At 36.6% G+C, this 19,184-nt stretch overlaps 1 protein-coding gene across 1 annotated transcript; it reads left to right on the top strand.

Moving 5' to 3' along the window:
• Window positions 1-896: 896 nt before the first annotated feature.
• LOC132095281 (tryptophan--tRNA ligase, mitochondrial-like) lies at window positions 897-15,604 on the top strand. Its single transcript, XM_059500116.1, has 6 exons — window positions 897-1,054; window positions 8,607-8,864; window positions 11,527-11,607; window positions 12,725-12,807; window positions 12,900-13,018; window positions 14,958-15,604. Exons 1-6 carry the CDS (start codon window positions 950-952, stop codon window positions 15,404-15,406), a joined length of 1,095 nt encoding a protein of 364 aa, XP_059356099.1. The 5' UTR covers window positions 897-949; the 3' UTR covers window positions 15,407-15,604.
• The last annotated feature ends 3,580 nt before the right edge of the window (window positions 15,605-19,184 follow it).

Genomic DNA, 19,184 nt, shown 5'->3' on the forward strand with positions numbered 1-19,184 from the left:
TAATGCGACAGATTGCAATCCATTAAAGACGCAATTGTATGGCATGATAGTTTTTGCGTATTGTTCTACTACACAACACACTCAAAAGTGTGTGTATTTTTTCTTCACAAAAAAAAGTACATACTTTACGGGCGCATTATAAAAGTAGGCACATTGGGACGCAGCATACGATTAATACGCGTTCTCGTGTTCCTCGTAAAGGGCAGATGTATCTATATAAGTAACCAAAATCAGCAATGCAGCGATTGGTTGGCGGTTTGACATCATTTAATTAAAAAAGACACCTGGTGAAACTTGACACATTTCGGCCAAGTGAACAAAACTACAAAATTGTTATTGTAGATAAATGAAATGTGCAAGTGTTTTTTTTTTACATGATTCCCAATTTTTATATTCACGATTTTTAGTATTTGTTCAGGCTTTACATTTTTATTTCAATTTTGTAATTAGCAATTCATGTAATTTTATCTTTGAAGCAGATTTGTTATGTGACAGCGATGAACAAAGGGGCAAGATAATGTTTTCTGCGTTTCCTGCGCCCCATCAATCCATTCTCATAATAACTTTCACCACTCAGATTATTGCACGACTCATATTAACTGTAAGTGTGCAAGACTCAATTATAAAGTTATTATTTTATCACGAATAAATCTTTTAATGCGTAGAAGTGGCTGTGTCTATAGTATTATAGATCACACAATATTATACTATTATTTTCACATTAATTTTTTAATGATTATAATAAAAAAAAATATTTAAAATCTACTATTTATTTATTTGATTGAAATTCCTTAAATGGTCTTTTATGATATTTTGTTACGGTACAAAATATTTTTGCAGAGGTGGCAATTTCATGGGCAGTTCCTTCCAAGTTAAGCTTGAGCTTCTGCTATTTTGGCAGCATGTCCCTTATTGGACACCGTACGCCTATGTTTATGAATAAGCCAAGATGGCGCTCTCCTTGAGGTTTAACGTGAAATCTGTGTTTCGTTTTGCTGATAAGAGTAATTCCCACAGAAGATTATGTAAAGCTGGGAAAGCGACGGGAATGACGGTGAGAAAATCTTCTCTTTTTACCATTTTATAATTTGCCATTTTGGCAGCTTTACGGAGGATCTGTTACATGGTTCACCTTCAGTGGAAACCTTCTGTAATACAATTGAAAATATCCGACAGCTTTAATTTTAAATCTAAACACATTACATTAGTTTTGACAGTATTTTCAGGTATAGTCTTAAAAAGCCTTTGTAATTGCTTGTGACATTTGTTGTGAGTGCATAGTTGTTAAAGCTTATTAATGTCAAGAATAGTTTAATGCTTGTGGTATTTAGCTGTATCATACAGTTAAGCATCTTGACATGGTTATCTGTGAGGAAATTGGGTTCTGCTGTCCTGCAGATTTGTAGCTTTAAAATTGAAAAATGAAAATTCAGCATTGCCATCGCACAAATTAATTGCATCTTAAAACATGTTTTAATAGAAAACAGTTGTAAAACAATGTTAAATTGTAGTAATATTTCACTATATATATATATATATATATATATATATATATATATATATATATATTCATCAAATAAATTCAGCTTTGATGAGCAAATGAGATTTTTCCAGAGTAATTTATTTTTAAAGAGCTGGAACGTTTTTTTCTCATATCCGTAAATCTTTCACTTCTTGTGTGGTAACAATAACAAATTTAAACATGTTTGGCATTGTATGTAGATGTGTTTATAAGTTAATGAATTCCATTATTCCAAAGACTTAAGATAATGAGGTTTGGTGTTTGAACAGCAGGATACAGTAGGAAAATTGATATGTAATTCAGTTTTAGATTACAGCAGTCTGTAGACTTGTTTTTATAAAATATGTTGTGAGAGGAGTAGAACACAATTCTATAAATTTGACTTCCCTTGTGCTGGATGTTCATCATGAAAGTACCACTACTGTTTTCATGTTAAATCATGAAAACTGTAAAAGAAAATAATAAAAATTTAGATGATTTTTTTTCAGACATTTCTTACAGGACTGTCCTTGTCTCTGCAGCTTGGCATATGAGTTCTGGAGAATATGGTTTTTAATCAGATAATCAGATGCTAAACAATATTTGTATGGTTACTACACAACTAAGATTGCCTCACTTTTGAATTTCACTGTGTAGATTTGTGATTTTCCAGTAGACCGAGATGTTCTTGGAATATTTGAATGCTTTTTGAAATGGTTAAGTGACATAGAACGTTTCCAGAACTACTTGTTGTTATTATTAATATAACCATTTTTATTAAAAATTAAACCTTTTATATTTGGATTATCTTGGCCCTGATTGAAAAGCTCACCTGCTCCTTCTTGCTCAATTAGCCATGTCTCCCTGTTATAAACCATCCTAAAATAACACTTTTTATAATAGCCATCACAGTCTTTAATAAATATTGAAATTCCGGCTTTTAAAGTGAACCAGAGTATGTAAAGAAACTGTTAATTAACAGTGCAATTCCCTGAGTGTATGTAATGCTAACTGGACCTGAGCACAGTAAATTATAACTAGTGAGTCTTTTACAGAGCACGTGAAGCCTCCACTGCCTTGACTTGATTGACAACCCAGTTTTATTTGATGGCTTCAGCACACTTGCCGTGTAGGAATGTGCGTCCACCGCTGGCAGCCAGTCTCTGTTTTGTTAACTACAGGCAGTCTGTCGTTTGGGACGCTAAAGCGCAGAGAGCTGCGACTGTGGGAGTGAGGTTACAGAAAGACGTCAAAACCGTCCCAGCAGTCCTTTATTACCAGCAGCAACATTTGAAATGAGGTGTTGGTTTTCATTTCTATTAATTTTCTCCAAATGTCAGGCACTGCGTGCTAATCCGGACGTTCACAATGCTGCTAGGTGTGATTTACGTCAAAACACGGAGCATATTTTTGGGGCAAAGAAAGGGTAATAAAAAGTCATTTAGCTGTAGTCTGAAAAGATGAGCACAGATTTTTCTGTCCAAGTATAAGTGAGCGGGAAATTTGACCTTAAGGAATCCATACCTATAAATAAATATTATTAATGAAACATGTCAAATAGTGGCAAGCGGATAAAATGAGCGTGTTAGATTTTCTCACCACAAAAACCAGCAAGATTCATAGAGCAAATGCAAAATAAATTCAGCATTAACCTTTCACTCTGTGTTGAAAACTCTTGTTCTGTTTCTGGAGCTGTTGAAATACCCCTGTTGTGTAAGTGTTTTACGCAGTTGTTTAGACCGTTTTAAGCTTTTGTTCCGATCGCATCCTGAAACTTCCCTGATTATCCTTCCATACGTTGCTGTATGAGGCAGCAGGATGCAGTGGGCCCTCGCTCTAAGCTGCGTTATAAAACATGACTCTCCCTATCCGGCCCTTAATCGCCTGTGGTCTTAATGGCTGATATCAGTCATCTCAGCCTCGTGTTGCACAAAAAGGAAACAGCTCTTAATTCTCCTTCAGGTCTAAATGCTCTAACTCTCATGTCAGCTAAAACCATTAAATCTACTCCCAGAGCTGCCCGGAGAGGAAACTGTAGGAAAGCAGGCGTGCATGAGCCGGGCCTGATTGTATTTATTAATTAGACGATTTGTTTTTACATGTCAGCTAAGCACTTTATTTCACACTCCGCTGTGTAATTCGGTTCATCATTCTGAAGGATGAGCATAATATGTGCTGAATAACTCCTCTAGACTCCTCAAGCCATTGTAATGTTTTGGATAATTTAGTGTATTTTGGCTCTAAATTCCTGTAGAGTATTGCTGCGCTGTGAAAAAAAATGTTTTTCAAGTTAATATTCCAAGGTTTAGGAGAATTTTTTTTATTTTGAATATTTTCAACTATTTTCATACTTCAAAATTGTGCATTTAATTCAGTGTGTTTCTGAAATTTGCTAGCAGTTTCTGAGTGAATTAGAGCTGCACAATTAATCGAATTTCTAATCATGATTACAATTATGGATGCCACAAGTATGTAATCATTCAAAGTGCCAATTAATCATTCAAAGTCCACTTATTCGATGTGCTTAAGATGCGTTTTATTTCTACATGTTATCTCAAGGGTTTTTCCCATTATTTAAATTTTTGTTTTAGTATAACATTATAATACCATTCATATTTTTACTTTTTTATCATTTAAAGAAGAAACCAATCTGATATATAGTTGACATTTGAGGCTTAATACTATAGAGAAGCACTAAAGGTTTTTCAGTTAGAGTGTTTAAGCTTATTTTCATATAAAATACGGCATGCAGTTGCATCAAACAATGGTATAAACACAATTAAAATTAACATTTCAAGGGAATAATCGGCAATTATGATTTTTGTCATAATCGTGCAGCCATAGAGTGAATATTGTTTTAAAGTAGGTCCTATCAATCTTTTTTCAGTGTGGAGTTTTGCCCCATACCCTGTAGACTTACAGTTACCGGAAATCTGACGTGGTTAATTGAATAGCACCCACTATCTGGTATCGAACTTCTGGGTTCTGCTCAAACCAACACACAGCGCTGGAGGAAATGAAAGGGAACAAGGAAAAAACTCTGGCTCTGGAGTTCCCGAGTGTTACCGTAATTACACATTGATAAATTTATGAGGTGTGTGCAGGTTATTTCTGCTTCGTTGTGACTTTTATATGTTTAATTTGTCATTAGTAGGCTAGATCCTCTGTTTTTTTTCCTTTCGAGGTTCAAAAGGGAAAAAGGCAAAAGTGGCTTTGTCCTTTATTTGCTTAGTGTAGTTTATATAGAGTGTCCAAATATCGCAATATAATCAATGCAAGCCATTTATCATTCTCCGTGCCAGGCGTTGGGTTTTGGTTTGAGATTTCGGCAGGCTTTTCTGTGCAGCTTGAAAATAATTATATTTCATGTCAGACTGAGCGTAAACTATCTTTTAATATGTAACGCGATCAGCAGAGGGAGGATTGTAGTGAAACAAAAGCGATTGGTCCTAAACGGTTCAGGGTTTGGCCTCCAAGCCGCAGTCCGTTGTGGAGCGGCTGTCCCGTCCTGGTTATTTTTGGAGCACGGTGCGGCCCTTTCTGCTGGGAGCGCTGTTTTTGAAGGGACTCCAGCCCCATTAATCAGGCCGGGGACCCCACGGTGTGAGAGGGCCCCCAGCCCTGGCTCTCCACACTGCGTGTTTCTGTTCCTTTCCCTGCGCTCTCCGCACAGTGTGAAGCGTAGAGGAACCTCATCAATCTCACCTGTCCGAAACGTCAACCGCAGATTTAATCAAACGCTCCGTCTCCTGCCCCCCTGCCACCTCCTGCACGCCGCCCTCCTCCCCACAAATACCTCTTCTTTTGCTCTGTCTCCTGCTCATTCTTTCACTGCTTTTTTGGCTTTGTCACTCTTGCTTTTTCTAATGTGTTTTCCCTTCGAATCTGGTCTCGTTCTTGTTTTATTTTCAGCCGGTCGCACTTCGCTTCAAGCTGGGTGTGTTTCGGTATGGCAAAAACACACATTCCCCACCGTCTCGGGCAGGGGAAGGTGCCTACACTTCACCAAAGCAGGGCTTTGTTGGGAGCCCAGAGGAGATTGGCAGGATTAAGGCATGTGTTTCTGCTGTTCAGCGTGATGTCTGTTTTAATAGGGCGAGTGAGGCGATGCAGATAGACACCGTAACAGTAGGTTCTGTGTGTCTGAAGCTTAGTGGGGGACAAATGGACTGGGGCGGGAGGGTCAGAGGTGCCGTTCAGAACTGGCCTCACGCTCCCTCTCTGATATCAGCTCCTGTGGAGAGCTTCTCCACATTTACCGAGCTGCTGATGCTTTCCTGCAGAACCTTAAAGAGTGGTGAAAGGCAGTGTTTGAAGTGGCATGCAAAGAGGGCATCTCTCTGCAGGATGTTCCAGGAGTTAAGCTATGGATGGCTCTATAGGGTCCTTATCGTTTCTTCATATAGTACTGATTTTGAGTTTAAAGAGCTCAAATCTGAACTTTATTAAATCTGAATGGCCAGCTGTTATTACATGCTCATTGTGTCAGTCCCTTACCCAAATTGACATTGGCCATCAAGTGCAAATAAAAATGTCCCTAAAATGAAAGTTTGAAATTATTAATTCATTGTTATATATTTTTCTTTGATATGGTTTGAAGGTGTCTGCCTAATTTGGCTGGCTCTAACCAAGTGAAAAAGATGTCGTTTTTGATTGGATACACAACAACAAAAAATATGAAAAGTGTTTTAAAAGCTGATAAGCTAATTATATTAGTTGCATTTTATAATTTGCATATTTCATTGTTTTTCTCTGCTCTATGTGACCACATTTGAAAACCACTGGCTTAAAAAAAACAAGTTCTCACAATACTGTCTGAGCATGGTATTTTGCTAAATGTAAGATACTGTTTTCACATTTAATATGTTTGTAATGAAGATTAAGTGTTGTTATTCTGTCTCATGGTGTCATTGGAGCTGAATTTTACATAGCCTAGCTTCTGTTTTTCCATAACTGTATCACAGTATTTTCACTATGTAAATACAAAAGTGTCAGTCCATCTCAAATGGTCAAATGGAGGTTGCCATGTATTTAGTTGTTTCTAGACTTAGTTATTCAATCCTACACCAACTGGAACACACACAGAGTGTTTTACAATTAAATACACCTACAAAGTGCCTAAATGAGTGTAGGAACAGGGATTGTAGGTGTACTCTGTAACTCTATCAGCTTGTGCACGCACACACATACGGTTTAATGTCTACTCCATATGGTAGACATGGAGGATTTTTTTGCTACTTTGCTGTACTGTGGTACAACAGTGTTGCGGTTGTCAGTGTAAACAATTAGGAGAGAACTTGCTGCTCCTGCCAAGTGTCATCAAGAAGTAGTTTGTGCTGGTGCATGGGACAGCTGAGGAGAGCGAGCAAGTCCCAGTGAATCTGAGTAAAAAAAAAACTGAGCAATTGCTGCAGGTGAGAATGGAGGAGTGTTCTGTGTCATTATTTCATTTGTAAAATAAAGGATTTTATTTCACTTTATACATTAAGTTGGATGCTGTCTAACATCTGTGTGTGACATAAGCATTGCTTATTCTTGACACATTTGCTTTTACATTTAAGGACCTCAGGGCTTGTACATTTGAGATTATTTTATGAAATCAAATTTACATTTGAAAATATACGCCTTTTCATTTGACTTTAGACTAAATAAGGAAGTAAAAAAAGGTGCTTGTATTTTTTGTATAATTCTTTTATGGCTTCAACACAGCGAAATAAACCACCAATATACACCGAGCATATAAATTAAACAAAAATAAAGATTTTGGATTTCCTGTACTATGTAACTGATTAGAAAATGTCCCTATCAATGTTAAAACCATAGCTACACCCTCGTAAATAATGAAGAATGACAGTGAAATGGGCATTTCTAAGGTTACTATGTAATGTACCTTGTGAATAAAATTCCCCTATCATTACAGCAGTCGCCAAAAAAATTTATATAAAAAAATCAGATTTTTCAGACATTCCTTCTTGTCGGTAGATTGGAGGTGCGATAGGTTGATTATTCCTTCGGTAGTTGGGCGTAGTGTTGTTTCAGGTTATGTGTGATTGTCTCAAATGACACCATTACCATGTCTGGATGGTTAATGATCGGCCGGAGGGGAAGAGGGGAACAACGCAAGGTGAGAACACACATGAACCAGGCTCCGTTCTGCCCCAAATCACTTCTGACACCTCGGAGAGGCCCTGTGCATTCGGGCCACTGCAACTGCAATTACTCACCCAGTAATGGCATAAATAGCCTGCTCCTTTCCTAAAACTAGCTAATGACTTTGGATCAGTGATACTATTCCCCTGGCTATAGGCTTTCTTGAAGACAGACTGATTTCAGATCAGCCATAGATCTCAGATTGTATATGTGCCCCGAAGTAAGTCACCTCTCACACAACCATGCAGGCGTTCATGACTCTTTTCATGTGTGTTTTCCCCGTCTCAAATGTTTTTATGTTGCAAAGTTAACCTTTTTATGAAGTTCAAAGATTATTTGGCAGTTGTAGTAGTTGTTTGGAAGTTGACTGATGGAAATGGAAATTTGTAAGTTTTGAATCTGAAGTTTGGAAGCTTTGCATCTGAAGACTTGGCCTGCTAGTTAAACAATATTTGTCCAGCAATCAGCGGGCATGACTCTCTCCTTGTTTTTAATAAAGACTAAGGAATAGTGGGCTTCCTTCTCAGTCCAAACATTTAAAAATGACCCCTTTGTTTTATTCTTCCCAATCTTTAATATACTAAATAGGTTTATAGCATTGCACTGCTTTCTTCTGTTGCTGTTTAGAGCAGGACCACTACTGTGATTGTTATTCCACGACTGTATCACTCTTAAAAGCTGCTATTGGCTGGCTGTGAACTGTGGAGTGTTTTCATTGGCTATGGTGAAGTTCCGCTCTAGCACTCTCTCACCCGGTAGGGTGCTCTGTTAGTGTGAAACGTGCCTTGGATTTATCGCTTCGATAACATTCATAAAACTGCATAGGGTGTCTCCTTTCTGGCTGTATGCACACCCCCAACTTTCTTTGCCTTCACTTTTATGCCCTCCTTTGCTTGAATGTTTGTCTTTTCTTTTTAACAGATTTTGTCTCAAACCTCTCTCTTTTTCTTTACAGGGCCTCCCTAAAGCACAGGTTTTCTCAGGGATCCAGCCCACAGGTGTTCCTCACTTGGGGAACTATCTGGGAGCTCTAGAGAGCTGGGTGGCCCTGCAGGACAAGTATAGCACAGTCATGTATAGCATCGTAGACCTTCATTCTATCACCCAGCCTCAGGACCCTCAGATGCTCCGAGAAAACATCCTGGACATGGCCGCCAGTCTGTTGGCCTGTGGCATAGACCCAACTCGCTCCATCCTTTTCCAGCAGTCTCAAGTGAGTTCTGCTTTGAAGACTTTCTTTTAAGTATGCAAGTTATATTAAATCACCTTAATTAAGGATTGATTACACAAATATGAATATTTGGTAATCATTTAATCACCCTCATGTTGTTCCAAACCTGTATGACCTTCTTTCTTTTGCTGAACTCATGAACTGTTTTTGGTCATACAATGGAAGCCAGTGGGGTCCAAAGCAACACTTTCATTGTGAGGACAAAAAATAAAATAAAATCGTTTTTCTTTTTCTTTTTTCTTTTTGTCTTCCACATCAGAAAGAGAGTAATGCAGGTTTAGGATGACATGAGGGTGAGTAAATGATGAATTTTCATTTTGGGTTTCACTGCGAGTTTTCATTTTGGGTTGAACTATCCCAAAATACTTCTAGTATTATAGTTTTAAAGTGTACACATCTTTATTCAACCTTTCTGCTTAAACAATCTAAAAAAAAATGTGGAAGGTACCTTTCAAATAACTTCAAAAGTCTCATTCTAAATAGCCGTCCGGTTGTTTTATTGGGCTGAACTACTGGCAGTAAGCTAAAACATATTTTCCATTGCCAAATATTTATTTAATGGCTTTAAATGCTTATTTTACCAAACCGATTCCTATCTCTACAAATTCTCAGGATAGGGGAAAACACACAGATTTGTTTTCACGGTTCACTTCAAAGCGACCACATGAAGCAGAAAGAAGAGGATAATAATAGATTTTACTGTATGCAGCAACTCGCTAGCTGTCCAGCACATTTTCCCTCAAATTAAGCAACTTTTGAAGAGTAACTATAATAAGTGTGGACATGTTCTTCCTCTCAGCCACCTGATATGCTTTCAACAGTGTGTGTTTGTGTGTTTTGTGCAGCAGAGTATAAGTGTGTCGTGATTTTGTGTGTTTTCTCACTGAAACTTTACAGTGAGCATGTGAAAACCTGCATGCACACACACACACACACACTCACACTCCCCTGATTTTATTCCATTTTAACTTCATGCCACATATCTTGGCAGGACTAAAGACCTCCCATCGAACATACGAGCTCAAGACTGTTCCACATGTGAAAATAATTCCCTGTCCCAAGGAAAACACTTGACTTCATTGAAAAAATGGTGACAAGCTAAAATCAATCGGATCTTAAGTATAGTGCTTCGTGTTATAGTTGTATGAGTGTTTGGGATGTATGGCACTAGAAACCCTTTTACCAGAATAACATCTACACAACAGAGAGATTTATATGTACGTTTCTGGCAGACTCGCGTAATTGAACTTTGTGTGTAAATCTTAACAAATATGACCCCTTTTCATACTTCAGGCTTCCTTTAAATTTGTTTTCACGTATGTGTCACGTATGTGTATATATGGAATAATCACTTTATGCTCTATTATTTCACTTACTATTTCTGTGTCTTAGCTGATTGCACAAATCTGACATATGAAGTCATCTAAGATATGCACCACCACTATATCAGATTTTCTGATTCTTATACAGATTATCTGAGTCATCTTCATATCCGCTGTTTTACCCTCACACGTAGATTAGCTAGCTGTAATAAATATCTCTTTCAGCGCTGTGCCATAAAATCACGTTTTATGTTCGTTCCTCTATGGGTTTACGTCAGATGCCTCGGAATCCTTTTGTGAGTATGAGAGATGGCGGCCGTGTCGCCAGCAGTCATAAAGTTTAATTCTCTGAAGCAGAACGATTTTGAGCAGTGTTTTTCTTTTGAATGTGTGTCCGTGTGCGTGCACACACTCTTTGGAATTGTGCAGATTTCACAAAGCCAGTCAAATGAACTCTTTCACATGATTTTGTAACAAGGGAAGGACTAGTTTGAGTACTTGTGATAAAGTATGGATGTAGAAAGGCCTTCACACTGTGCCAATGTGCACCTTTTGGGAGGTGAGGAATATCTTGTTCTCTTCGCTGCCACACAGGGGCGCTACGAAGATGCCTAGTTTATGTGTAAAGTGCTGTCACTCTGCATATCAAGAGTAATGATAATTTGATTGCATGATGGTAATATATGTGTCCACAATAAAAAAAAAAGAGAATCAATATTTTAGTTTTTTTATGGTGTTAAAAGTTTATATTTAATGCCTCTAAATATGTGGTGTTGCTGTAATGTAAAAATGTATAGCATATTTATATACATCTTTCATCACTCTCAAAATTAAAAAGATGTTTAATGGAATTCTCAGGCTACACAGTATATTGTTTTTGTGATTATCATGAATGATTAATTCAGAAAAATAACTATGATAAATATCAGTTTTGGGGGAGTTACACAGACTTTTACAATCTAAACTTTCCATGTCATGAAAACATCAAACTATCTGAAGAGACTTATTAATCTTGACACATTTGTGAAGGTATCCAGGGGTTTGCGTGTTCCCACGTTTCTGTGTGTTTGTCGAACTAAATTTATCGGACAAAGGATTTTCAAATTATTTGTTAATTTGCTAAAAAAGAAACCATCAAAATGAATTTTAATTCAGAAATTAACATACTCATCAAAGAAGATGTGTGTTCAAAGCATTGCATGTTTTAACTGTACCTTTAATATGTTTCTGAACAAATTGACTGATAAATGAATTGAGAAATGAGCACCATTACATTTATTTATTTATTTTCCTGAAAATGTAATCATATAGTTACTCTGTAGGTCTCAGAACATGCTGAGCTCTCTTGGATCCTAGGCTGCATCACCAGCATGCCTCGTTTACGGCACCTGCCTCAATGGAAGGTAATTACAGCACATTTGTTTTTGCTGTTTTTTTTATCTGTTTGTGAGAGTATGTTAAAGTGTCCCTATTATGGGTAATGAAACGTTCTTATTTCAGTGTTGGGAGTCCCCAACAACAGGTTGGCATGCATGCAAGGTCAAAAAACACTTTCATTGTCTTATAATATGCATTTATTTTTACCTTTTTTTTTTTTGCTCAACGATTTGTTTAATGATTCATTTTTCCAAACCCCACCTTTGTGTGACATTAATCTGCTGTGATTGGTCAGATTTTCATTGGTCTCATTTTCATTTGATCATGCCTGTAATGTAATGCTATTTTCATTCAGACCAATGCAAAAAGACCAATAAGTGGACGGGCAATAAGCTAATGTTTCATGTTGACGTCAACATGAATCAGCTTGGGATTCATTTTAAAAACAACTCGTTTCAATGATTCAGAGTCGACTCTTTCTTTTAAGAGCAAATTACTTTATACACAGTGCACTTTCAGATTTTTAAACTTTGCAAGTGCAAGATGTTTTCATTCACTTAGAGCTGTGTTACACACTGCATGAAAGGTAATTTTCAAAAATCCATAATAGGGGCACTTTAAATAAAAAGACACATTATATATTAGAGCCCTCTAGAAGATGGTAACATGCCAGTCTAAATGCTCAGGCCTCCCTCCTCTGTTTGCTGTCCATGTGGCACGGCGACAGGCTTTTCCTGTGCCGGTCATGAGGGTGGGCGGACCTGGCAGGGACAGACAGGGCTTGATAATGACTGTGATTCACCCAGAGAGGACAACCCTTTTATATTGCTGCTGTCTGAGAGCTCGGCCAGAAGCCTCCCACCGCTGCAGAGAAAACACCTAGCTGTTTACTCAACAGCTGAGTGCATGTGAAACGTGGCGGAAAGTGGCCTTTGGATGCTGTCTGTGTGCGTTAATGTGGCAAAACTCCTTCATTCAGCCGATGTGGGAAACTGAGAAAGGGCTTGATGTTAGACCTCATTGTAATAAGAAAACAAATAGACAGTCGCAGCCAGATGTAATGAAAGGTGCTTCAGATTTGTTTCAAACTTTCCTCGCCGTCTGCCCGTCCATTGGTAAATCCTCTGTTTCTTTTCCTTACAGATGAAGAGCAAGCAGAAGAATGAAGGCAGTGTGGGGCTTTTTACGTACCCAGTGTTACAAGCGGCAGACATTCTGCTCTACAAGTACGGCCGGTTGTGCTCTTCATGTGTTTTATTCTTAGCGTGGTTATATTCCCAGCTTGTGTTTGAGCGAGAGTGATGTTATTGTTGTGCAGATCTACACATGTGCCAGTAGGGGAGGACCAGATCCAGCATTTGGAGCTGGCCCAGGACTTGGCCCGCATCTTTAACAACCAGTATGGAGAGTTCTTCCCAGAGCCTCGTGCCCTGCTCAGTATGTTTGGGAGTTTTCATTTTTACCTCCTGACATTAACTTCCCGTTTTAATCAGTCTGTTTTTCTCATAAAGATTCACCTGAGCACAAACCCTGAAAGGTGGAAAAGTAAGACAAATTACTCGGTGTCATTCAGCGAACACACAAATGAGTCAGTGCTCTCAAGTGTCTTCCCCAGCTCCCTGCTTTCCTCGCTGTATGTTACACACACGCACAACAACGCACCCTTGCACAAAAAGTTGTACGCACACATGGCTGGCATGTTGAATCGTCAGTTTGAGCTTCAGTCTTTCATTCACTGTAATTATCGCCATCATAAAAGCACAATATGAAACCAGTCATGTGTGCGATGGCGCTTTGATTAAAGGATTGTTCTCTTCCTTCTCTATCTGAGTGATGGGGTGATAATGGATTTGGGGGGTTTCCCTATAGTGACTTCACAAAGGATCGGTTCACATCACTCTTCTTATATGTGAAGGAAGACTGTGCCTGCATCCTAGAGCCAAAGCTAAAGAAGCCAAACAATATCTGTTGCCCTGAAACCAAATCAAAGATCCGACCATTAGAGCCCATCTGTGTTGTGATTCCACAAAGAAATAATATTTACACAACCCAGTTGCTTTCCAGAGATTCTTCATTTCAATCTGATTAGTGTGCAACCAGTGGTCGCTATATGTAATGCTAATTTACTGAAATGTATCTTATAAAAAGTGGAAAATTGCATCCTACGATTACTTTTGTATTGAAATGGTTAGGCAGTATTGTAAAGGAAGCTTTTCAAAGAAATTGATATTAAATAGCATGTTTCCTGCACTGTTTTTCGGCAGTGGAAGGAGTGAGCTGGTTCATTTGGTGAACTGTTAAAAAAAGGCTAATTCTTAACTGAACTAAATCTATCAGAGTGGTTACTGATTCAACATTTGACTCCTATTTTGTGTTAGTAACTTAACAGTATTAATATGCCATATTATGTTCTTATAGTTTTTGTGGGATGTCTTATGCTCACCAAGGCTGCATTTATTTATTCAAAAATACAGTAAAATACAGTGACGTTTTACTGTTTAAAATAACTGTGCTCTGTTTTAATATCTTTTATAATGTCATTTTTTTCCGGTGTTGGCAAAGCGGAATTTTCAACAGTCATTACTCTAGTCTTTAGTGTCACATGATCATTTAGAAATTATTATATTATTCTTTATAATTTCGTTACCTCTTTAATTATCATTCTATCTGCTTGAAACAGATGTGCTGCTTAATATTTTTGTGGAAACCATGATTTTTTTTCTTTTTCTTTTTAATTTATCTAAACAGCATTTATTTGAAATGTAAATATTTTGTAACATTGTAAAACTCATTACTGTACTGTACTTTTGATGTCCTTGTTGAGAAAAACTAGTATTTTAACACTTTGTTAACTATATGACCCTGGACCACAAAACCAGTCATAAGTAGCATGGGTGTTATTTGTAGTAATAGCCAAAAATACATTGTATGGGTCAAAATTATTGATTTTTCTTTCATGCCAAAAATCATTAGGATATTAAGTAAAGATCATGTTCCATGAAGATATTTGGTAAATTTACTACTTTAAATATATCAAAACTTAATTTTTGATATATTAGTAATATTCTTGGCTAAGAACTTCATTTCGACAACTTTTAATGCAATTTTCTCAATATTTTTTTTTTTTTAATTTTTTTTTTTGCACCCTCAGAACAAACCATTCATCAATGAAAAGCTTATTTATTCAGCTTTCAGATTATTAAACTCCAGGGTCATATAGTCAACTATTACCTGTATATAATTTATGTAATGAAATATTGTAATTATATATTATAGTTAACTATTAACTATTACAATTGACATGAATAGGAAACTTAAGGAAATACTCACTCAGCGTAGATTAAATGTTACATTTTTCCTGCTGTTTAACTCTCAGGTGACACTCAAAAGGTGAAATCTCTGAGGGATCCATCTTCTAAGATGTCCAAGTCGGACCCCCAAAAGTTAGCTACAGTCTTCCTGACCGATACGCCTGATGACATTGTCCTTAAGATTCGCAGAGCTGTGACTGACTTCACTTCTGAAGTGACCTATGAGCCTGAGAGTCGGCCCGGTGTATCAAACCTAGTCTCCATGCACGCGGCTGTGTCAGGACAGAGCGTGGAGAAGGTGGTCAGGCTAGCTGAAGGTATGGACACTGGACAATACAAGAATGTGGTGGCCGAGGCTATTGTACAGAAGCTGCAACCCATTCGGCTGGAGATCCAAAGACTGAGGGCCGACAGAGGCCATCTTGAGAGTCTCTTAGCCAAAGGAACAGCGAAAGCTCGCAGCCTCGCAGCTCCTGTGATGACGGAAGTCAGAAAACTGGTGGGCTTCTATTAAGACTTTAGAAACTGGAAAATGCAATTAACTCTTCTTTGTCTGTGTTCGATTCATTCAGTTTACTAGTGAAAACATTTGGTAAGTAAATTACACCCCTGTCACAGATTACTACCCATGTCTGTTCAAAAAAATCAGTTTTGTTTGGTTTCATCTTGTATTTTTGTCAATTTTTTAAGCAAATAAATAATTGTATTTTTATTTATTGTCATATGAATAACATTAGTTCAAAATCATTTTAAATCTCACACATGTCTCAACAAACACATGCTGTGCAGGAGAAACTGCAAGTCTAGCCAACTCCAAGTCTGTTCAAGGGTGCTAGTTGACATGATAGGTACCTCACATGCACTATGCACGAATGCAGCGATGGAGCATTTGGATAATGTTTTAATTGTATTGTGCTGTTTTTTCCCTTTTAAGAAAGTATCTGTGGTGGCACGATTGTCTGTCCATTAGGCAAAGGTAAATTAGAAGGCAGTCAGGGCAACTAAATTCCATGCATTACCAGAATTCAGAGTTGATGCACTTAATTATTATGTTACACAAGACTTTATACCCATTTATCCCTGAAAACAACAAAAAAGGGAATGCAACATATAAATTCACTTAATATGCCCCTGTCTACATTTTAAAGAAAAGCTGTATTACGGAAAATTCTAAAAATAAATAAATAAATAAATAAATAAAAGAAACTGCATAACTAAAATATAAAACATACACAGCCCAGAATTGATTTGTTGTTATATATTTAAAATGAGTTATGCACCTAATTTTCAATTTGAAATAATTTCAAATCCTTCGTCTGACGTCTTTCATGTATTCACTTAAAAAAAATCCTGCTTTATGACTTTAGCTTCATAAACTTATTTGCTCTGAAATAATTCTAAAAGCAGTCATCATAAATCATGCAATGAGAAAACATCATTAACTCTACTCGCATTTTCTCTGATTCTTTAAACTGCAATTGAAAAGGTTTCCAGCGTCATTTGCTGCACAAACATGCATTATTCTCCAAGCTGTGTTCTAAATTTAAGGATAAATGGGAGGATTAGGTGGGAAGTTTATTCGTTCCACGGGGCAATTAGTGATCAGTCTAGCAAAATGAATCGTTTGTTTAGAGCAGCTTTTTTTTTTTTTTGCTCTCTGTAATGTATGCTGACGGAATGGCGAGGAGCAGTCACTTGTTATTTGACAGTATTTCACGTTACTCTTCACTTTGATGTGTCATTCATTTTCGCCTTGTTCAAATGCGCTATTTTTAACAGATGATGTTTGTGCCAGGTTTGTACCGTTGGTAGCTAGCCTATAGACTCCATATGTGCTGCAAAATAGAAATAATAGCAAAAGTGCAAGCATGATTGGCAATATTGGGTTACAGGAGAAAAATAATGAGCAAAATGATAACAAAACGTGTCCGACATTTAGTAGGTGTTTTATCATAACAATCCATGGTCAGTGTGCTAATCGAATGCAGCGCTCATGATAACAAGCGATGCGCGGTCAAGTGTGTGTTGAGTTAGTTGGGTAACTTAATGGTTCATGTGATGTGAATGTTGTGAGCCCTTGAGCTGTTTTTTTAGGGCAGGGGTCAGGCTTTTTTCTCTAATTATGCGTTAATGATCATCAAAATATATTACATTCAGCGAAGCAATGGAACTGCTGTCAAACCGACTTAACATATCCTTGGGAAAAGGATCCCGTGTGTTTGGGAAACGTTAATTCAACGAGAATAAAAGAGAGTCCGTTTAATGAGATTTACCAAGAATAGACGATCTTTTTGACGGTCCATTTATAATTAGCCTTAAAACAATGCTTGTTTATTTATTTATTGTTGGTGAGGCATTCAAAACAGGACTGTGTGTGTAGCCAAACTATTTTATCCACGCTTTATTTTTGTTAATTAATTGCATCTTCAATAATAAATCAGTAAACAATACAATATCCTAAATAAATTATGGAAAAGGAAAATGTTCCGTTTTCAGAATAACGCACGGTAAGAACTATTCACCAGCTAGTCTACCGATTAAAATCACTCTCTAAGGAAATATAATTGCTATCATTGAAAACTAAACAATTAAAAAGGATTTACCGTTTCGAAGTGAAATCAGGATTTTACAGATAAAAACGGGTTCAATTAAATAATCTGCAGAGTAAATCAGCTAATTAGTAAATTATATGTCAGTACGCTTCAACGCCGTAGGCTATTTGATAAAATAAATTAATTATATCAAATAATAAAGTGTAATTAAAATAATCAAAGTAATAAAAGATAAATATCTAAATCACTTACAGGAAAAGCCTCAAACAGGGTTTATACTTTAATAGATGGAGGCTCCACATATGAATTTCATACATCAGCCACTCGTAAGGAATCAAAGCGTAGACATCGAAAGCCTTTTTGTAAGTTTCTTTAAAGAACATTTATAGTACATTTCTTCTAAATTGCTCTATAATTTATCTGTACTAGTAGTTTTATGTGTCTTAATTTGACATCTTATTTTTAAATATTTATTTACGTTATATTAAATAGTTAGGCTATTAACTTGTTTTTAATGCTGAATGTGCTTTTATTAAATCGGCTTTAGAGTTTATTACTATTTTGTTATTTCATTATTTTTATTATTTTGCTATTAACCGTCAATTAAACATTAATTATTGTTCGTTGTTTAGTTTTTTTTCTACACAATAAGCAAAACATTATAAATAAGCTTAATATTAATCAATTTAGCATAGTCATTGTTTGAGCACTTACGTTTTAGTAGCCTAATATTTAATATCATTAGACTATAGTAATATGCTGTTAATTGTTTGGTAATAATCTTGATTAAAAAGCGTGAAACAATTAGTATAATTTAATACCCTATTTATTTTTATAAAGATTCTCATTTAACGTGCCATTTATCCTATTGCTTTACGTTATTAGTCTACACTACGAAGATAAAACTTTCCAATTTTATTCCAATTTGAACCAACAACAGATTCCGGGAGGCAACAGAACTGTTAAAATGTGTTAAAATGCTCTTGACACTTTTATATGAAGCTTAATTACAACAGTATTCCTCTCTGCAAATTTCATAGAAAGCCTACACATGCATTCACTTACTTTGATTACAGTGAAATGTAACATTTGTTTTTAACAAAGTAGTCTCGTTGCTTATCATAAAGGCTACACAATGTGATGATATTTTATTATGCAAAGGCAATATGTATTCATAAAAACGGTTGGATTCAGTTTTGTGAAGTACAATAAATCTTCAAGGGAAAGCTATATGAAAAGCACCTATAACGTCTTAAACCAGAAGGTGTAGCTTTCTTGTGGTATTTATCAAGTTTGATATTAACCAAAATAGGCTTTAGTCAAAACGGAAAACGCAATCAAGTTTAACCAGACATGTCATTTACGAAAAAAAGAAAAATAGCAATTTTACGCGTGCAAATTGTTAAGCAGCAGATTTAAAGGTCAAATAGGTTGCTTAATTTTCCAATGACCCATCGGGACGTATGACAAAAACTTAATATTGTAAGTAAAATATTGTTTAAAAATTAGGCTATTTAGCGCGTAGCTAATGATGCGAACTAAAAGCGGATTGATTTTTTTCGCCAAAGGAACATAACCAAATGTTTTCCGAACAGATAGCAACTTTATCTGCTTGTTAAATCAAACGAGGTTAATTCACTGTAAGATGGCCATCTCCAAATTCCAGCTTAGAGTTTCTCCACCATGCTTGTGATTTCCCTCTTCTTCCATTGGACGACATATTTTGGCTCTTTCCCTTCC

The sequence above is a fragment of the Carassius carassius genome, chromosome 19 (genome assembly GCF_963082965.1).
Source record: "Carassius carassius chromosome 19, fCarCar2.1, whole genome shotgun sequence".
Taxonomy (NCBI): domain Eukaryota; kingdom Metazoa; phylum Chordata; class Actinopteri; order Cypriniformes; family Cyprinidae; genus Carassius; species Carassius carassius.

Bases quoted from the DNA above. Each gene is read 5' to 3' on its own strand.
- LOC132095281 (XM_059500116.1), top strand. From the start codon at position 950: ATGGCGCTCTCCTTGAGGTTTAACGTGAAATCTGTGTTTCGTTTTGCT. The intron at 12,808-12,899 runs GTACGGCCGGTT...ATTGTTGTGCAG, and splicing joins GCAGACATTCTGCTCTACAA to ATCTACACATGTGCCAGTAG. The intron at 13,019-14,957 runs GTATGTTTGGGA...TTTAACTCTCAG, and splicing joins AGAGCCTCGTGCCCTGCTCA to GTGACACTCAAAAGGTGAAA.